General features: G+C 42.1%; 1 protein-coding gene and 1 non-coding gene across 2 annotated transcripts in view; one reads left to right on the forward strand and one right to left on the reverse strand.

The window, feature by feature from the left end:
* Window positions 1-4416: 4416 nt before the first annotated feature.
* The window catches only part of LOC118992226 (uncharacterized), a 47199-nt gene continuing 32289 nt past the window's right edge, over window positions 4417-19326 (forward strand). Inside the window, exons 1-6 of the mRNA XM_037053927.1 lie at window positions 4417-4720; window positions 5438-5569; window positions 8177-8264; window positions 11875-12001; window positions 12172-12267; window positions 14059-15932. Coding sequence (XP_036909822.1) covers window positions 8205-8264; window positions 11875-12001; window positions 12172-12267; window positions 14059-15932 — 2157 coding nt within the window. The 5' untranslated portion in view covers window positions 4417-4720; window positions 5438-5569; window positions 8177-8204. The remainder of the gene's footprint in view (window positions 4721-5437; window positions 5570-8176; window positions 8265-11874; window positions 12002-12171; window positions 12268-14058; window positions 15933-19326) is intronic.
* Window positions 9337-9472, reverse strand: LOC118992233 (small nucleolar RNA SNORA79). Its single transcript, XR_005067603.1, has one exon. It is a non-coding gene; the product is annotated as a small nucleolar RNA SNORA79 (small nucleolar RNA).

A 19326-nucleotide genomic window follows, 5' to 3' on the forward strand; every position in this document is an offset into this window, starting at 1 on the left:
GTGGGGCTGGAGCTATCCAGTTGGCACTCCCCCCAGTTCAAAAAGGCCCTAGTACTTAGTTTTCCTTGGAGATCAGGGCTTTGTTATGGAGAATGCTCCTAGGTATGTTGAAATGTTTGCTTTTCCCTGCCCCCTGCCCAAAACATGAAGGTTCTTCCCCACACGTGTACCCTGATTCCTAGTTTGAGAATTTGGTGGAGTTTCTGGAGGGAAAATCCATGCATTCGTGAGGGCTTCCAGGAGTTCTTAAGTCCCAACCAAGTCCACACTAAACCTCCAACAGTCCATCAGAATTGCCCACTAAGAATTTGTACAGTTTATGGCTCCAATAGCTTCTGCTTCAGGTCAGCTGATACTTGGTGTGATTTTTCTTTCCAAATTTTCAGGTGGTGATTTCCTTTGTATCCTCAATTCCCTGATAGATTGGTTTGTTTTTTCAAGTTTTTGATTTTCAGTTTGTTGGATGTTTTTCTGGTTGTGAAGATGTGAGCGAAGATCTCCAAGGTCTTCATATGCTAGTTCTTTTTTTTAAAAATATTTTCTTTATTTATCTTTAGAGGGGAAAGGTAGGAGAGAAGGAGAGAAACATCCATGTACAGTTGCCTCTCGTGCGTCCCCCGCTGGGAACTGGCCTGCCACCCAGGCATGTGCCCTCACTGGGAATCGAACCGCGATCCTCTGGTTCGCAGGCCCGCGCCCAATCCACTGAGCTACACCGGCCAGGGCTCATATGCTAGTTCTAAAACAGAAAGTATGGGTATTGTTTTTGCCCGACTCCAGTAACCAGCCACAAAATGTTATAAACACTAAGATTTCATTTTTAACTCTTTATTAGACTTAGCTTCATTATGGAGTCCATGAAGTCTGAAGGAAATTGGATCCTGGAAAGCCGGAGTCAGATATGGCTGTGTGGCTTTCAGTGATTGGTTATGTCTGAGAGCACCTTAATTTTTAGGTGGTATGTGGTGGATCAGTCTCAGCTGTGTCATATTGAGATTGCTAATGCTAAATTAAGTAATTTTTTTAACTGAGCATTTATTATGTTTGCCACATAATGACATTTCAGTCAACAATGGACCCTGTTTTCAACAGTGGTCCCATAAGATTATAATGGAGGTGAAAAATTTCTGTTGCCTGGTGACGTTATAAAGCAATGCGTAACTCACATGTTTATAATGATACTGGTATAAACAAATAGACTGTACTGCATTCCTTTATAGTATAGTACATACCATTATACGTATTACATGATACTTGATAATGATGGTAAATGTGCTTTGTTATGCTGGAGCAGCCTCATACAGCTCATGTTTACTATCGCTCTTGATTGCAAAATTTTCTCTTGTGCTTGACTTAATTCTATGTCGTTCTGTTCATCATAGCCCCTAAGTGTACAAAATCCACTGCTAACATTGCCATTAAGAGGCCACACCAAGCGATTGACCTGGAAATGAAGTTTAAAGTGATTAAAGACTATGAAGGTGGGAAATCAGTGATGGTTACTGCTTGCCAGTCAGGTATGTCCCATTCCACCATGGCTATGATCTTGAAGAACAAGAACAGAGTGATGGAAGCTGTTAAAGGATCTGCTTTACTGAAGACAACAAAAGTAACAAAAATTCGAGAAGGACCCGTATTAGTCATGGAGAAACTTCTCAAGGCCTGGATTGAAGACCAGGCTCAGAAGTATACCCCTCTCAGCACCATGACGATCAAAACCAAAGCAAGTTTGTTTGCGATGTTGAAAGAGAAGACTGGACCCAACTACATGTTGAATTTACTGCTAGCTGTGGCTGGTTTAAGTGATTCAAGACCTGTAGTTCCTCACATAACATGAAAGTGAGTCGTGAGTTGTGAGTTGGCCAGTGCTGTCATAAAGGCAGATGAGGAATTTTTGGAAACTTTAGCTGAGTTGATGGTAGAGGAAAATTACGTGCCAGAGCAAATATTCAATATGGATGAAACTTCACAATTCTGGAAATGGATGCCTCAAAGGACTTCCATCCACAAGGAAGTCAAGTCAACCCTAGGTTTTAAGGCTTTTAGGGACAGGTTAACAGTCTTACTTGGGGGCAATGTTGCAGGCTACAAACTGAAGCCCTTTGTGATCTGGCACAGAGAGAATCCCAGGGCCTTCCAGCAGATCAATAAGCACACATTGCCAGTGCACTATAGAAGCAATAAGAAGTTATGGATGACCCAGGTTCTCTTCCAAGAGGCTCTCCTGAACTGCTATGCTAGCAAAATGGAGAAGTGTTTGGAGAATGACAGAACTTTTTCATTTTCACTTACTGATAGTGCTCCTGGACGTCCTCCTTTTATTGGTGATCTTCATCCCAGTATCAAAGTGGTATTTCTACCTCCAAACGCTGCCTCTTTGGTACAAGCAATGGAGCAAGGAGTTTTAGCAGCGTTTAAAGCCTGTTACCTGAGGAGGAACGTTGCCCAGGCTATCGTTGCAATTGAGGAAGACACTGCTGCAATTCTGGAAGGATTACAACATCTGTAACTGCAACGAGAACCTTGCTTGGGCTTGGGATGATGTCACCAAGGAGTGTATGAGCAGCATCCGGAAGCAGACACTCAAGAGGTTTGTCCAGGACTTGAAAGGATTTGCCAACATGAGGAGGTTGCCAAAATCAGTAGGGCTGTGGTTGAGATGGCAAACAGCTTTAACCTGGGTGTGGATGAGGACCACATTGAGGAGCTTCTGGACATGGTTGCTGAGGAACTGACTAATGAGGACTTGTTGGAACTGGAACAGGAACGCATAGCTGAAGAAAAGGCAAGAGAAAGGGAAACAGCAGAAGAAAAAGGAGAACCCTCAAGAAGATTCACAGTGAAAGGTTTAACAGAAGCTTTTGTGGACCTCAACAAGCTTCTTTAAAGTTTTGAAAACATGGACCCCAGCACTGAAAGGTTTTCATTAATAGAGAAGAATGTTCACTGTGCACTATCTGCTTGGAAACAAATCTATGATGAAATAAATAGGTCAAACCACCGTGGACATATTTCTAAAGAGTGACAGCTCCTCAAGAAGAGCCTCAGGCAGGTTCTACAGGAGGTATTCATGCAGGCATTGTTGTCACAGGAGATGACAGCTCCATGTGTGTTATTGCCCTTGAAGACCTTTCAGTGGGACAAGATGTAGCAGTGGAAGACAATGATAGTGCTGATCCTGGCCTTGTGTAGGCCTAAGTTGATGTGTTTGTGTCTTAATTTTTAACAAAAATGTTTTAAAAATAAATGCATAAATTTTAATAGGAAAGAGCTTATAAAAATAAGAATGTAAAGAAATTTTTTGTACAGCTGTACGTATGTTTTTTAAGCTAAGTGTTATTACAAGAGTAGGAACGTTTTAAAAATTAAAGTTTATGTAAGAAAATTACACTTAAGGTAATATTATTCTTGAAGATAGAAAAATATTTTTAAATTTAGTGTAGCCTAAGTATACAGTAACGTCTAGGACCTTCACAATACTCACTCACCCTCACTCTCCCAAGGGCCACTTCCAGTGTTGGAAGCTCCATTTATGGTAAATGCCCTATATGGTGTCCATTTTTAATATTTTAGACAGTATTTTCACCATATCTTTTCTGTTTAGATCTATAAATGCTCAGCATGGTGTTTGTTAAGTTGCCTGCAGTATTCAGCAGGGTAACAGGCTGTGCAGGCTTGTAGTCTAGGAGCAATAAATAGGCTATATTGCAAACCAGGTGGGTAGTAGTAGGCTAGACCATCTAGGTTTGTGTAAGTACCTCCATGATGTTCATACAAAGAAATCGAGGAAGGATAAATTTCTCTGACGTCCCCGTGGTTAACCAACACATGCCAAACACTTTTTTAGTTGGTGGGAACACAAGCCTAAACAAGATTTCTAGCCGAGAGGGACAAAATGGGCGCAAGGAGTACATACCAGCAAGAGAGAACTGATTAAGACAGGTTACCCACACACACTCCAAGTGTCATAAGTCACCAGTGCACAAAACAGACAACGTCTAAATCACTTTTCCTGTCCTGAAGGCTGCAGCCGCAGACCCCACTTCCCAAGTGCCCCTCTTTCCAGGTCCACGGCTCCTGTGGGCTCCCAGAAGGCCCCAAACTTGGCTGGTATTGTGGAGGGGAACTGTATTTCTGGGACCCAGGGTTGGGCCTGAGAGGCTTCTAAGTGGCTCGCTTACCGAAGAGGAGTCACTTGTACTGGGCCAACGGCGGTGATCACTAGACTGAGAGGGGAACAGTGCTCCACCTCTTCGTCGCCCGGGTTCTGAGAGGCCTGGTTCCAAGAGAACTACATTTCCAAGGGGGCGTTATTACTCGGGGGCACGCCCACTTCCGGTGAGGTTGACTTGTGGGCGAATCAGCGGGGGTTCTGAGGCTAGAGCGGGAGGGGCTGAGGGCGTGACAAACGGCCGTGCGTGGCGTGTGCGTGCGGGTGCGAAGGGTCGTGGATTTAAGAAAAGAAGGATGCGACAGGTGGGGAACCGGGGGGTGTGTGTTTCTGCTTCGGTGCTGGTCTCAGCCGCTGGTGAGGGACGGTGGGAATTGGCCTGAGGGGTTGACGCGGCTGCGAGCTGGATCCCTGAGGAGGAGACCACCCTCCTCAGACTCAGCCGCCCAGGAGCCAGCGTGGGCCAGACCTGGGAGGCCGGGGCAGGGTTCCGACAGAGTGGCCAAACACCCAGCGGCGTCCCGTTGGCTGTACGGACTGAGTGCTGAGGTAAGAGTGACAGGTGGCTGTGGAGAGCGCTACTCCTGGAGGCGGTCCGAGGAGCTGAAATTGGGGAGGGATGTTGACTTGCCTGGCGTCCCCTAACCGAACACACCCTCCGCAGATTTTGTGGGCCTCGCCAAGGACCTGGGGAGACAGCATCCCCTCTTCAGGCATTGCTTCAGTATTGACGTGTCAGAGTCCTGTGCCGTTTTCACTGTGGGGTGAAACTAGGGTGGAGGCGAGGTTCCCAGTCTTATGGCTCAGTTACCTTGTAAGAAACGAACAAAAATATTCCCGTTCCTCCCTCTCAGTTGTCTGTGTCCTCACCCCTCACTCCAGCGAGTACGCAGAAGGGAGAAAAAGTTCTTCTCGCCCTGCCTGGTGGCTCATTTTTTTTTAAAACTCTGGTCCTGTGCAGTGAAAGGTTGTGGGTTCCATCCCTGGTCAGGGGACATATGTAAAGCAACCAGTTGATGCTTCTCTCTCTCCCTCCCTCCCTATCCCCCTTTCCTCTCTCTGTAGACTCAACAAACATATATTTTAAAATTAAACAACAGTACTGCTCTTAGCCATATTCTCTGTTTCTTTCACCACATGCAGTCACAGTTGCTAATGGTTACCATGCGCTTATTGTGGGTCAGACACAGTTGTGAGATTTTTGGGGGCGTTAACACCAAACCTCAGAACCTGTGACCTGGAAACTACCTTGTCTCCTCCTCACAGATGAGGACAGTGAAGCACAGGAAAGACAAACATCCACTAGGAAGAGGAGCCAAGATTCCCATCCGGACACACTGACTCCATACTCCCCGCTCTGTACTGGCTCTCATGTAATCCCCTCCACAGGGGCTCAAGGTAGGTTTTCGCAATCATTTCTGACCATTGAGAGCTACTCTGAGAGGGCTAGTAACTTTAAAGGTGTAGATCCCCAAAACCTCCACTGAGCATTTTTTTAAAAGAAACAGACTTGTTGTTCCATTTTATTTATTTATATTTTAACACACAAAGATATCTTTTTTTAAAGATTTTATTTATCTATCTTAGAGGGTAGGGAAGGAGAGAGAGAGAGAAATATCAATGTATGGTTGCCTCACCTGTCCCGTTGGGAACCGGGAACTGGCCTGCAACCCAGGCATGTGCCCTGACTGGGAATCGAACCGCGATTGTGTGGTTCACAGGCCCGCGCTCAATCCACTGAGCTACACCAGCCAGGGCTACAAAGATATCTTTATTAAATTTTTTAGAGAAAAAGAGGAACATTGATGTGAGAGAGAAACATCGATCAGTTGCCTCCCATACATGCTCCAACCAGGGATTGCACCTGAAACCTAGGTATGTGCCCTGACTGGGATCCAACTCACAACCTTTTGGTATACAGGATGATGCTCCAACCAACTGAACCGCCCAGCCAGATTTTCCACTTATTTATACATTCATTGGTTGGTTCTTTAATGTTCCCCAACCAGGAATTGAACCCATATCCTTGGCATACTGGGACGTTGTTCTAACCAAGTGAACTACCAAGTTGGGCTACACTTTTTATTTCCTTGCATTTTCTGAACCAGTGTCTCTTATGTAAAATGGAGATGATACTACGATATAGCTCATAGGACTGTTAGAAGGATTAAGTAAGCCCATACCTGTAAACACATGATATAGCCCCTGCCACATAGTAACTGCTCTATAGGTGTCCCTTCTTATTGGGTTGGCCAAAAGGTCTGTTATATTTTTTTTCTTATGATGGCTCTAGTAGTGCTTAGTTGTCTTTAACTTCATTCAAAATAATTTTGTTTGTATTGTGACAGCTGTCATAGCAGCATGCATTAAAAAAGAAAAAAAAACCTTACCAAAATTGGTGAATTTTTGTACAGCCATTTTAATATTGAAAATGGAAGAAGATATGCAGTATTTTGGGCATATTATGTTTTATTTTTTCAAAAAAGGTAAGCCTTGACTGGTGTGGTTCAGTGGATTGAGTGCTGGCCTGTGAACCAAAAAATTGCCACTCCAATTCCTAGACAGGGTACATGCCTGGATTGTGGGCCAGGTTCCCTGATAGAGATATGAGAGAGGCAACCAATCCATGTTTCTCTCACACATCTTTGTTTCTCTTCCTCTCTTTCTTTCTCCTTCCCTTCCCCTCACTCTGAAAAGAAGCAAAATCTTTTTTAAAAAAAGGTAAAAACGCAACTAAAACACAAAAAAACTATTTGCGCAGTATATGGAGAAGGTGCTATGACTGATCAAACATATCGAAAGTGGTTTGCAAAGTTTCTTGGTACTATTGACATTTTGGCCAAATAATTCTTTGCTGTGGGGCTGTCTTATGCATTGGGAGATGTTTAGCAGCGCCCCTGGCCTCTCCCCACTAGAAGTCAGTAGCAGGAGACAGCTGATACACTCAAAGTATCTAAATCAGTAAAGTTATTGGTGAAAGTGAAAATTGTGTCTTTTATTTAACAGAAAAAACAATGGACTTTTTGGCAACCCCAATATTACTATTATAATCATGCTTTCAGAAAGCAGTGTTTAGAGGAAAGAAACCACAATTACGTCAGAACTTTTTCCTGATGGAGGAAACTTGGCTTAGAGGGCACAAGGGACTTTTTTATTTCTATAATTCTCTCCTGAGGATATGTTTATTGATTTTAGAAAGAGGGGAAGGGAGACAGAAATATCAATGTGAGAGCAAAATTCAATTGGTTGCCTCCAGTACACACCCTGACAGGGGCATCAAACCCACAACCTAGGTATGTGCCCAACCGGGAATCAAACCTGCAGTCTTTTGGTGTATGGGACAAAGCTCCAACTCAGCCACCTGACCAAGGCAGTACTTTTTAAAAATTACTATTTGTCACGATACAAAATGAGAACCTGGGTCTGCTGATAGTTTTTTGGTCCAGTGATCTGCAAGCCACATAGACTCTTTTGGGGGAAGATGTTTTTTTTCCCTAAGTCTCATAGAATCTATACAAATCCCAGCTTGTTAGTTGCACTGGGGGCATATTTTCTGTTGTATTCTGGTGTCTGCTTGAGGAAATAACTTGGGTGATAGAGTCAGGCAGACCTGGGTTGGTGACTAGGCTCCATTATTTACAAGCCATGTATCTTGTGCAGAAGACTTCACTTCCCAGAGCTTTCATGTGGGAAGTGGTGATAGTATTTCCTATTTTCACTGAAGATTGTGAAGGTTAAATCAGAGTATTAATATATGCAGCCCACCTGATATATCTCTGTTGTTAACTAATGGGTGGCTTTGGGAGAAGGAGAAGTGCTCAGCCTGAAAACCCAGAGCAGAGCAGAGAACCCCAGCTATAAATTGCAGGACCCCCAGCAAGTGCCTGGACTGGGGGGAGGTTGGGTGGGAGTGAGAGTGAAAACAGAGGCAGCTGAAGGAAGGAGTTTCTAGGCTACGATTCTTAGAGTTGCTTGGTCTCTCACTACTCCTTTCTCCTCCTCCAGCTCTGCCCTCTCAGGTAAAGCCCTTCAAATGAGGAGCCAGGAAGAGGAGGGGGTGATGGGAATTGAACTTCTTAAAGTCATGTCCCTGGTGAGTTAGTATACCCTCTTTCCTCCTTATAATAGGTTTTTTTTTTCAGGATTTGGTAATGTTTTATTCTGAAAATTGCCTGCCTGATAGTACCACCCTGGGGCCTGATTTCTGTTTTCTCCCTTTCTGATGAGTGGTGTGGTCACAGGGACAGACTCACAACCCAGTGTCATCTCAGAGCTTCCTCCTCTTCCTATTTAGTGTTTATTCTTCGTTCAAAAAATGACCTACCTGGGCCCTTCTCTTGTGTTCAGTCTTTTTGTAAAAATATGACTATGTAGAAAGTCCTTTGAGGAAATTTGAGAAGGAACTGGGGATCTGCCTAGTTCTTGGCTCTCAGAGACTTGCCATCTGTTGAAGAAATGAAAAGTCAGCGACCACTTATTTATACAAGGTGCCTAGTGCTGCACTGGAGAGTAGACTTCCTGTGGAGCAGTGGAGAAAGGTCACTAATAGCCCATATGAGCACCTCTGATTGCATAGAGAAATGTGCCCCTCCCTCTGGACTGGTGAAGCGTTGTGACAGGCCACAGTGGGGCAAGAGGAAATCTACTTATTTTACCTCCATTTTCCCTCCTTGGGGAGAGGTTGGGAGAACTTGAATCACAAGCGGTCCCTGAAGAAGTGGTCCCTGAGTTGCTTCTTGAAGGAAGTAGAGGAGATCAAGGATAACCTAGGCCCTGGCCAGTGCAGCTCAGTTGCCTGGAGCATTGTTCCATAACCAAAAGGTTGTGAGTTCGGTCCTCAGTCTGGGTGTTTACAGGAGGACACCGATCAGTGCTTCTCTCTGGCATCCATGTTTCTCTCTCTAAAAGCAATGAAAAAAAAATGTCCTCATATGAGGAAAAAAATCTTAGAACAGTAAAAATTGCTTTCATTTTATATCAAAGTCACAAGAAGCTACTTACACCAAAGCCAAACACCTTTTCTTACCAGATATAATGCCAAAACCATGTACTACCAAGGGAACTTACTTCTTAGAGCATTTAAACATTTTAAACAAAAGCATTATCATTGTCAGAGGGAAACATTTTTTCTTTTTCCTTCTTTTTTTTCTTTTCTTCTTTTTCCTAAGTGTTTGATACCACAAATTTCAGAAAATAAACAGATAATCCCATTATCCTACTATTTTTCTGAGTGAAGAAAATCAAATTTTAATTTATGATGACCTAAAATCCTAGTGTGAGGGAAACATTTTAAGAGTGTCAAAGTATGGCATTAAGGTTAGTAACATGGACTCTGGAACCACACTACAAATTCTAGATCCACTATATACTACCTTAATTATCACCTTAATTATACTACCTTAATATATCACCTTAATTTCAGTTTTCTCAATCATAAAATGGAAATAATAATAATAGTACTACATTATAGGACTATTGTGAGGATTAATGAGTTAATATATTATAAGTGTGTAGAGAAGTGTCTGGCACATACTAAGTACTTTTTTTTAAAGATTTTATTTATATATCTTAGAGGGGAAGGGAAGGGGAGAGAGAGAGAGAGAGAGATAGATAGATATATCAATGTATGGTTGCCTCTCATGCGTCCCCTGCCAGGAACCGGGAACTGGCCTGCAACCCAGGCATGTGCCCTGACTTGGAATCGAACCACGATCGTGTGGTTCACAGGCCCGCGCTCAATCCACTGAGCTACACCAGCCAGGCCTCGTGCTAAGTACTTTATAAGCATTAGCTATATGTGCCGCTGTTTGCCTCTATGCCCATGATGTGGTTTTTCATACACATACACACACACATATTAGCTGAAGAACTGCAATATGATGTTTGATGCAGAAGAAGCACTGCACATGAGGATTTTTATTTCCAGTGAGATACTAACTTTAAAAATAATCATTTACACTGACTTAGGGCAAGTCCTGGTTCTGGGTGAGATGGACTGAGCAAGCGCACCCCGCCTTTCCCACTGAATGCTGCTGTACAACCAGAAGAGGGTGTCTGGAGCAGCGGTTTGGGATCTCTAAAAAATACACAGTAGCAGTAAATTAGAAGAAGAGCACAAAATACGGAGTACCACCAAACATGTAGTATGTGTACCGATTTTCCCCCTCCCAGTATCTTCTAGCATAAAAGCCAGAAGTGCATATTGGCCCAGATAGAAAGAACTACAGGAGAAACCTTTAGATTCAGACCCAGGTCATGGAAAAGGGATCTAATGCTCAGAGAGCAGGGGCAGAAATCTTCCTTTTAAAACAACTTTCTCTGCCCTGGCTGGTGTGGCAGAGTGGACTGAGTGCTGCTCATGAGCTGAAAGGTCGCCAGTTCGATTCCTGGTCGGCACATGCCTGGGGTGCAGGTCCCCAGTTGAGGGCATGTAAGAGGCAACTGATTAATGTATTTCTCACGCATTGATGCTTCTCCCCCTCTCTTTTTCCCTCCCTTCTCCTCTCTCTAAACATAAATAAATCAATCACTTCTCGGCCTTTTGGCTGAGATCAAGTGTAAAAGTAAATAAAATCTTTTTTTAAAAAGGCTAATTAATAAAGATAACAGAATAGGATTTGGAACATAGGTGGTCTGGCTTTAGAGACTGTGTTTTTAACTACTGTAGTATTCTGTAATTAGGCAAAATATAAGTAAAACTTTTGTTAAGTATTAAACCAAATGTTTCCCTTTTTTGTCCTCCTCCTCCTTTAAATTCTCTCCCATCCCTCCTCCATCCAAAGCCTGTAACTCTATTTAATTTTCACAATGCTGCTGTGAGAGAGATGCTAGAATTATTCCCATTTTCCAGGTGGATAAACCAAGGCACAAGGGAGTTAATTAATATAGCCAAGATTACTCAGCTAGTCAGTACCAGAGTCTGAATTTTTTTTAAATAATCTGACTTTCTATTCTTAGGTGTTGATATAAGTGAAATAACAGAGTAAGGAATGGAAAATTTGCCAGCAGCCATGGAGTGGATGGATGATTGGTACCACTTTCTAGCTGGCTCAAAAATTCAGCCCATGTAAGAAGAAAACACACATTGGCTGATGTGCTTACTTCATATGATCTCCTGATACTTCTTGGCAGATCATCAAAAAACAACTTCCCAAATGTGTTCTTCTCTTGAAATTCAAATATATTGTTATTTCAAAATAAAAGAATGTTGTTAGGCATTTTCACTTTCATTTTCTTTAAGTACACCTCATAACACCCGAAGAACACTAAGATTTCTTAGAATATGTTGTGTAGATTGAAATCAGTGTTCATCATGTCAGCATCCTTCCTTTAGGTGTTCCCAGAGCCCTTTATTTTCTCCACATAGAAAGGTGATGGACCTCCTGAATAGATAAAATAATTTAATACTTGATAATATTGTTTTGAATGCAGTCAACTTTTAAAAAAATAAGTGCTCATAAATTTCATAGGACTGTAAATGCTGAGCATTTATAAGAGTGTCTCTCTTATTTTTTATTTTTCCTTAGGCAGAAAAGTTGTCTAGTAACTAACCACCACACCTGGATCAGTGAACCCCACAGTACAATTACTTACACACATGGCTTTTTACCCCCAGAGTGTGGGCAGCATAATCCTTTACCCTAGAGCCAGCTAAGAACAGACATGAATACTGACTGAGCAAGATTATATTTGTGTCATTTCAGGATTTAGTGACTTTCACAGATGTGGCCATAGTCTTCTCCCAAGATGAGTGGGAATGGCTGAATCTTGCTCAAAGGACATTGTACAAGAAGGTGATGTTGGAAAACTACAAGAACCTGGTTTCAGTGGGTAAGAGTATCTGCCTCCTTCACCTCCCCATAGGAATCTTTCCACCTCCATCATCTTGCATGCCTTTATCAGCATTTTCCTACAACATCCCTCTTCTCTCAATCCCGTTTGAACTAAGCTATAGTTCTAGAATAGCCACAGCATAACCAATTTTTTTATTTTATGTGCAGGTCTTTGCCTGTCTAAACCAGATATGATCTCCTTATTGGAGCGAGATAAAGAGCCCTGGGTGATGAATGGAGAGGTGACAGGAGGCCTGTGCCCAGGTAAGTACAGGATTACTAGAGCTGGAAAACTAGTCTCAAAATGTTTTTATCCAGTCCTGGCTGGGTATCTCAGTGGGTTGGAGAGTCATCCTGATATGCCGGGGTTGCAGGTTTGATCCAGTCAGGGCACATACAAGAAGCAACCAATGAATGCAACAATAAGTGGAACAACAAATCACTGTCTGTCTGTCTGTCTGTCTCTCTCTGAAATCAATCAATAAAAAATTATAATAAATTTAGCCCTGGCTGATGTGGCTCAGTGGATTGAGTGCCAGCCTACGAACCAAAGGAGCTGGTTCTGTTCCCAGTTGGCACATGCCTGAGTTGCAGGCCAGGTCCCCAGCTGGGGGCATGTGAGAGGCAACCAATCTATGTAGCTCTCGCACATTGATGTTTCTCTCCTTCTTCCTCCCTTCCCCCTCTCTAAAAATAAATAAGTAAATAAAATTTTTAAATAATAAATTTAAAATGTTTCTTCTCTCTAAGACATGTTGGAAAACATCTCTCAAAATCCTTCCCAAATTGAAACATCTTATTCTGTTTTTAAAAGTGCTTCTTCTGTTCTTCACTGCTTTGTTGTACTACCTCTACCTTTATGATTTCCTACAGATTCCATAATCTGTTTCTGAATTCTGTTCCACTTATGTTGACCTATTTTTGTCAAGAACCATATTGTCATAATCATTCTGACTCCCAACATTTCTGAATTCTTTAGACAAATTGGTATATTGTTTTCTGAACTTGTTTAAAACTTTTCTTCCCTGGCTGGGTGGCAAAGTTGGTTGGAATGTTATCCTGTACACCAAGAAATTGTGGGTTTGATCCCCGGTCAAGGCACATACCTAGGTTGTGGGTTCAATCTCCAGTTGAGAGCATACAGGAAGCAGCCAATCAATGTTTCTCTCTCACATTGACATTTCTCTGTCTCTCTTTCTCTCTCACTTTCCTCTTCTGTCCCTTCCTCTCTCTAAAATCAATAAAATACAACCTTAGGTGAAAATTTAAAAACAAAACAAAACTTAGATTAAATAGGTAGTATTTTAGGAGATTATAAGTGACCACAACTGATACCACACAAGAGAGGGAATTTCAACAGACCAGTTACAATTTAAGAAATGTAGAGAGTTATCTAAGAACTGCCTCCCACAAAAAGCAAATACTCCAAATAGTTACACAAATAAATACTGTAAAACCTTTAAGGAAAAATATCATCAATGTTAGTTAAAATATTTTGTGACAGAGAATAAGAACTTTGAAAAAATAAAGACAGCATAACTTTTAATACCAAAATCTTTTTTTAAAGATATTATTTATTTATCTTTAGAGGGGAAGGAAAGGAGAGAGGGAGAGAACATCAATGCATGGTTGCCTCTCATGAGTCCCCTGCTGGGAACTGGCCTGCAACCCAGGCATGTGCCCTGACTGGGAATCGAACTGTGATCATGTGGTTCGCAGGCCTGTGCTCAATCCACTGAGCTACACCAGCCAGGGCTTAATACCACAATCTTAACCAAAATAGCACCCAAGAAGAAAATTACAGAAAAATCTCAATTATGAGTATTGCTATAAAATCTTAAATTAAAAGTCATGTTGAAATAATATACCTTAGATAAGGAGGCTTTATTCCAGATATGTAAAATTAGACTGCATTGCCTAACTTCATCTAAGAGCTGTCAAAAACATTAACCTCTGTGGGTTCAGTAACTGTGTGATTCACCTGTTTTCCTTTGGGAAGTTTCCATTCTTCTAGCATTAAATAAAGAAGGCATTTGCTTTCTTAATATCTTTCAGACTTGGAGTATATGTGGATGACCAAAGAGTTATCTCAAAACCAGGACGTTTATGAAGAAAAATTATCCCAGGTAATGATAATGGGAAGACTTACAAGCTATGATAACCTTGAATGTTCCACATTAGGGGAAAACAAGAAGGGTGAAGAACTATCAGAGAAGGAGCTGCTAAGTCAGCAGCCACATTTTAAGCAAGAGATAGTCAGTCATATAGATGCACTTATCGAGAAAAAGGGCCACTTTAACAAATCCAGGACAATTTGTCACCTGAATACATTATCTTATATAAAACACATATTCCCCATTGAAGAGAGAATATGCAATTTCAACACAAATAAGGAAAGCCTAAAAACGCATTCATTTGTCAAAAAACACAAGCAAGTCTATGGAGAAAAGAAACTTCTGAAATGTAAAGACTGTGACAAAACTTTCAGCAAAATCTCAACCCTTACTCTTCATCAAAGAGTTCATACTGGAGAGAAACCCTATGAATGTACTGAGTGTGGGAAAGCCTTTAGCCAGAGCGCCCACCTTGCTCAGCACCAGAGAATACACACGGGAGAAAAACCCTTTGAATGCACTGAATGTGGGAAGGCCTTCAGCCAGAACGCTCATCTCATCCAACATCAGAGAGTTCACACTGGAGAGAAGCCATATCAGTGTCGTCAGTGCACTAAAGCCTTCAGCCAGCTTGCGCACCTTGCTCAACATCAGAGGGTCCACACTGGAGAGAAACCCTATGAATGTGTTGAATGTGGGAAGGCCTTTAGTGATTGTTCCTCCCTGGCTCACCATCGAAGAATTCACACTGGAAAAAGACCCTATGAGTGTGTGGACTGTGGGAAAGCATTCCGGCAGAATGCTTCCCTCATACGACATCGGAGATATTATCACACTGGGGAGAAACCCTTTGACTGTATCGATTGCGGGAAGGCCTTCACAGATCACATAGGACTTATTCAGCATAAGAGGATCCACACTGGAGAGAGACCTTATAAATGCCATGTGTGTGGGAAGGCCTTTAGCCACGGCTCATCCCTGACTGTGCATCAGAGAATTCACACGGGAGAGAAGCCTTACGAATGTGCGCTCTGTGAGAAAGCCTTCAGCCACCGTGGCTCTCTTACTCTGCATCAAAGAGTTCACACCGGAGAGAAACCCTATGAATGCAAGGACTGTGGGAAAGCCTTTCGGCAGAGCACACACCTCGCTCATCATCAGAGAGTTCACACTGGGGAGAAACCTTATGAATGTAAGGAGTGCAGCAAAACCTTCACCCAGAATGCACATCTTGCTCAGCATCAGAAAATACACACTGGAGAGAAACCTTACGAATGTAAGGAATGTGGTAAGGCCTTCAGTCAAATCGCGCACCTTGTTCAACACCAGCGGGTTCATACTGGTGAGAAGCCTTATGAATGCACTGAGTGTGGAAAGGCCTTTGGTGATGGCTCCTATCTTGTTCAACATCAGAGACTCCACACTGGAAAAAGACCGTATGAATGCCTCGACTGTGGGAAGGCGTTCAGGCAGAGGGCATCCCTGATTTGTCACCAGAGATGCCATACAGGAGAGAAACCTTATGAATGTAACATATGTGGGAAAACCTTTAGCCATCGTAAATCCCTCACCCTGCATCAAAGAGTTCACACAGGAGAAAAACCTTACGAGTGCGAGGAATGCAGCAAGGCCTTCAGCCAGATTGCCCATCTTACGCTGCATCGGAGGATCCATACCGGAGAAAGGCCCTATGGATGTAAAGCATGTGGAAAGGCTTTCAGGCAGAGTGTACATCTAGCTCATCATCAGCGAGTTCACACTGGAGAGTCGTCCTCAGTGCTTCCCTCCTCCTCACCCCCGTACCACCAAGTCCTCTAGATTCAATCTCCCAAACACCTCTAGCGTCAATCCACTTTCCCCCAGTCTGTGTCCCATCATCACAGTCCAAGATTTTTGCAATAGCGTTACTGCCATTTTCCCTCTTGCTGCCCTCAAGTGCATAATTTAAACTGTAGCCAGCTTAATCTCTTAAAAATAAAAATCTGCATTCATGTTACTTTTCAATACAAAACACGTTTTGAAGACTATGTTACAAAATCCAGTTACTCCTTAGCATATAATTAGTGCCATTAAGATTAGGGCTGGTTGCCTAACAGTCATGTTCAGCCACAAGTGAAATGAAACCAGTAGCTGAGGATTAAGAAACCTGTGTATTTTACAGCAGACAGAGGACTCTTTACTCTGCTGCAGGTGTGAAAGACAAACACATTCCAAATGGAAAGATTCTGATGCGCCAGTACCATGGTGGCTTACTGCTCCCTCTGCATGAATAAATATGAGGACACATAGCATTCTTGATGAGGAACTCTCTTCACCTAGCACTTGAGTGAAAATAGGCCAATTAGGACAGAAGCATTTGGTAGAATGTACAACTAGCCAGGGACAATATTAAAAACACTCAAACTAGAAAACAGATTTATAGCCATGAAATAAACTGAAAAAGGTAGTTCAGCACTTTGACCTGTAGAAATGCACCACAGACAATTTCTGAGATACTTACATTGTTCTAGAGCATAAAATAAGGCTTCCCATCTTGTTGCATGAAACTAAAGACTGACACCAAAACAAAACATACTACAAATAGCTTATAAATGTACATGTTAAAATGTAGTTAAACTTACTTCAAAAGTAGATGTGTCTGTCTATAGAAAGACTCCGTCTGGCCAAAGATGTAAATTCATTGATGTTCCAATAAAAATCCCAATATATATTTTTAATTTATTTTTTAAGGTTTTATTAATTTATTTTTAGAGAAGGGAAGGGAGGGAGGAAAAGAGAAACATCAATGTGTGATTGCCTCTTGAGCGCCCCCTCCTGGGGACCTGACCTGCAACCCAGGCTTGTGCCCTAGAGTGGGAATTGAACCGGTGACCCTTTGGTTTGCAGTCCAGTGCTCAACTATTGAGTCACACCAGCCAGGGCAAAATCCCAATATATTTTTAAGCTGACAAGACAGTTCTGACTTTCTGTAGAATTGTGATATAGCAAGGAATATAGTAGTATGTAGCTAATGTATTGTATTACTCATTTAATTGTTAATTGAGCTCTTAGTGATGTGCTAGGCACTGTTTTAGGTGCTGAGGATACAGCAGGGTGGAAAATGTGTGAAGAATCAAATGGGAGAAGACAGAAAAAACTGAAATACACATGACGTGGTAAGTATGTGATATGTACCATCGTGAGAAATGATCTAAAGAAGGAGCTAGGGCCCTGGCTGGTGTGGCTCAGTGGATTCAGTGCCAGCCTGTGAACCAGGGGTCACGTTTCATTCCCAGTCAGGGCACATCCCTGGGTTGCAGGCCAGGTCCCTAGTAGGAGGCGCTCAAGAGGTAACCACACATTGATGTTTTTCTTCTTTCTCCTCACTTCCCCTCTCTAAAAAAATAAATAAATCTTTTTAAAAAGAGAAGGAGCTAGAAGTTGTGGAAGGAATGCCTAACTACCCCCCAGAACATGTGGGCATTAGAGGCAGGGGAGAGGGAAGTTTTGGACACAAAGGGCATAATGAGAATAGTCACAATGGCCCCAAAGCAGATAGTTAGGACACTTTGAGTGGTGCAGGAAGAGAGAATTCATGGTTTAACAAGGGTCATGGGAGTTCTGTTCCCTCTTTAGTAGTGGTGGTTTAGCCTCACTGAGATGTAACTCACAACCATACAGTTGAGCTATTTGAAGTATACAATTCAACGACTTATGTTCAGAGTTGCGTAACCATCACCACAGTTAATTTCTGAATATTTTCATCACCCGGAAAGAAACCCCATGTCCTTCAGTAGTTCCCCCCACCCTGGAGTACTCTCACCTGGCGCATCAGGGCCCCTGGGTTCCATCGTGACTGCTGCTGACGGCAGCACGGAGGGCCGTGTGAGGGACCAGAGCTTTGGGGCTCCCTCTTTACTTTGGCATGGAAGCCAGATGGGCAGGCTCGTCCAGAGTGTGTGGGGGGTTTACATAACTCTCCTTATACATGATAAAAAGGGATTCTTCGTTGCGTTGGGGAAAACAGTGATCAGATGGCTGTGGGACACTCAGCTCTCTGGAGAGACAGACGCCTCCCTGGCACACTAGTGAAGCTCTAGAAGATTGAAGATGGATGTGTAAGATATAAACGTGCAAGACAAACAGACTACAGTCTTTGCTTAAAACATACCTTCTTAAGCACTGCACATAACCCAGGAGATGATTTTTAGGTGGTTCACATCAGAGTCCAAGTTAATAGACAAACGAGAGGCTGAAAGAAATCGTTTGCAACTAATAAGGGAAAACCCTGATCAAATCAGTAATACTAACATCTGCAACTCATTATTAAAATAGACAAAGCTAACAGCCGGTTCAAACAAGATGAAATAAAAACAGCTAATGAAAATTACCCAATACCACTAGTAATAAGAAAAATGTCAAATAAAAGTGATGATATATCTACTTTTCCCCAATAAATTGATTTTAAATCACAGAAGAGTAATAATAGTTTTGGTGAATGTGTGAAAAGACAATGCCATTGTCACTTATATAAGTTGCCATATGTGTACAGTGTATATTGAATCAATATTCCTCAGAAACCAAAGTGTGCAAAGGTGGGTAATTATATAACGGCCAAAAAAATTTAAGTGGCAAACTATTAGGATAATGGGTAATTATTGTTCTTAGTCGATAGAATTATACAGTTGTTTAAAAAAATATATAAATGTGTATAGAGGCATAGAAAGGCAACTCTGCTATCCAAAATGAGAAAAATTTTCAGACCTGTATTCTAGTATAAACTCATTAATTGTAATATCAAAAATAAAACCTAAATTATGTACTTCTCTGTTTTTCTCTTCCTGGTTTTCCTTGTTTTTTTTTATTTTAATTTTAATTTTTTAATTTCAATTATTTTATTGTTCAATTACAGTTGTCCGTATTTTCTCCCCACCCCCTTCAGACCCACCTCCCTCCCTTGTTTCCATCCTCCCCCTTGGTTTTGTCCACTTGTCCTTTCTAGTAGTTCCTGAAAACCCTTCTCCCCACTGTCCCTTCCCTCCTCCCCTCTGGCTATTGTTAGATTGCCAGAGGGGAAATCTTAATTTCAGTGACTCTGGTTATATTTTGCTTGCTTTTTTCTTTTGTTGATTATGTTCCAGGTAAAGGTGAGATCATATGGTATTTGTCCCTCGCCACCTGCCTTATTTCACTTAGCATAATGCTCTCCGGTTCCATCCATGCTGTTGCA

The sequence above is a fragment of the Sturnira hondurensis genome, unplaced genomic scaffold, assembly GCF_014824575.4.
Source record: "Sturnira hondurensis isolate 20B ecotype Veracruz unplaced genomic scaffold, ASM1482457v3 Scaffold0008151, whole genome shotgun sequence".
NCBI lineage: Eukaryota > Metazoa > Chordata > Mammalia > Chiroptera > Phyllostomidae > Sturnira > Sturnira hondurensis.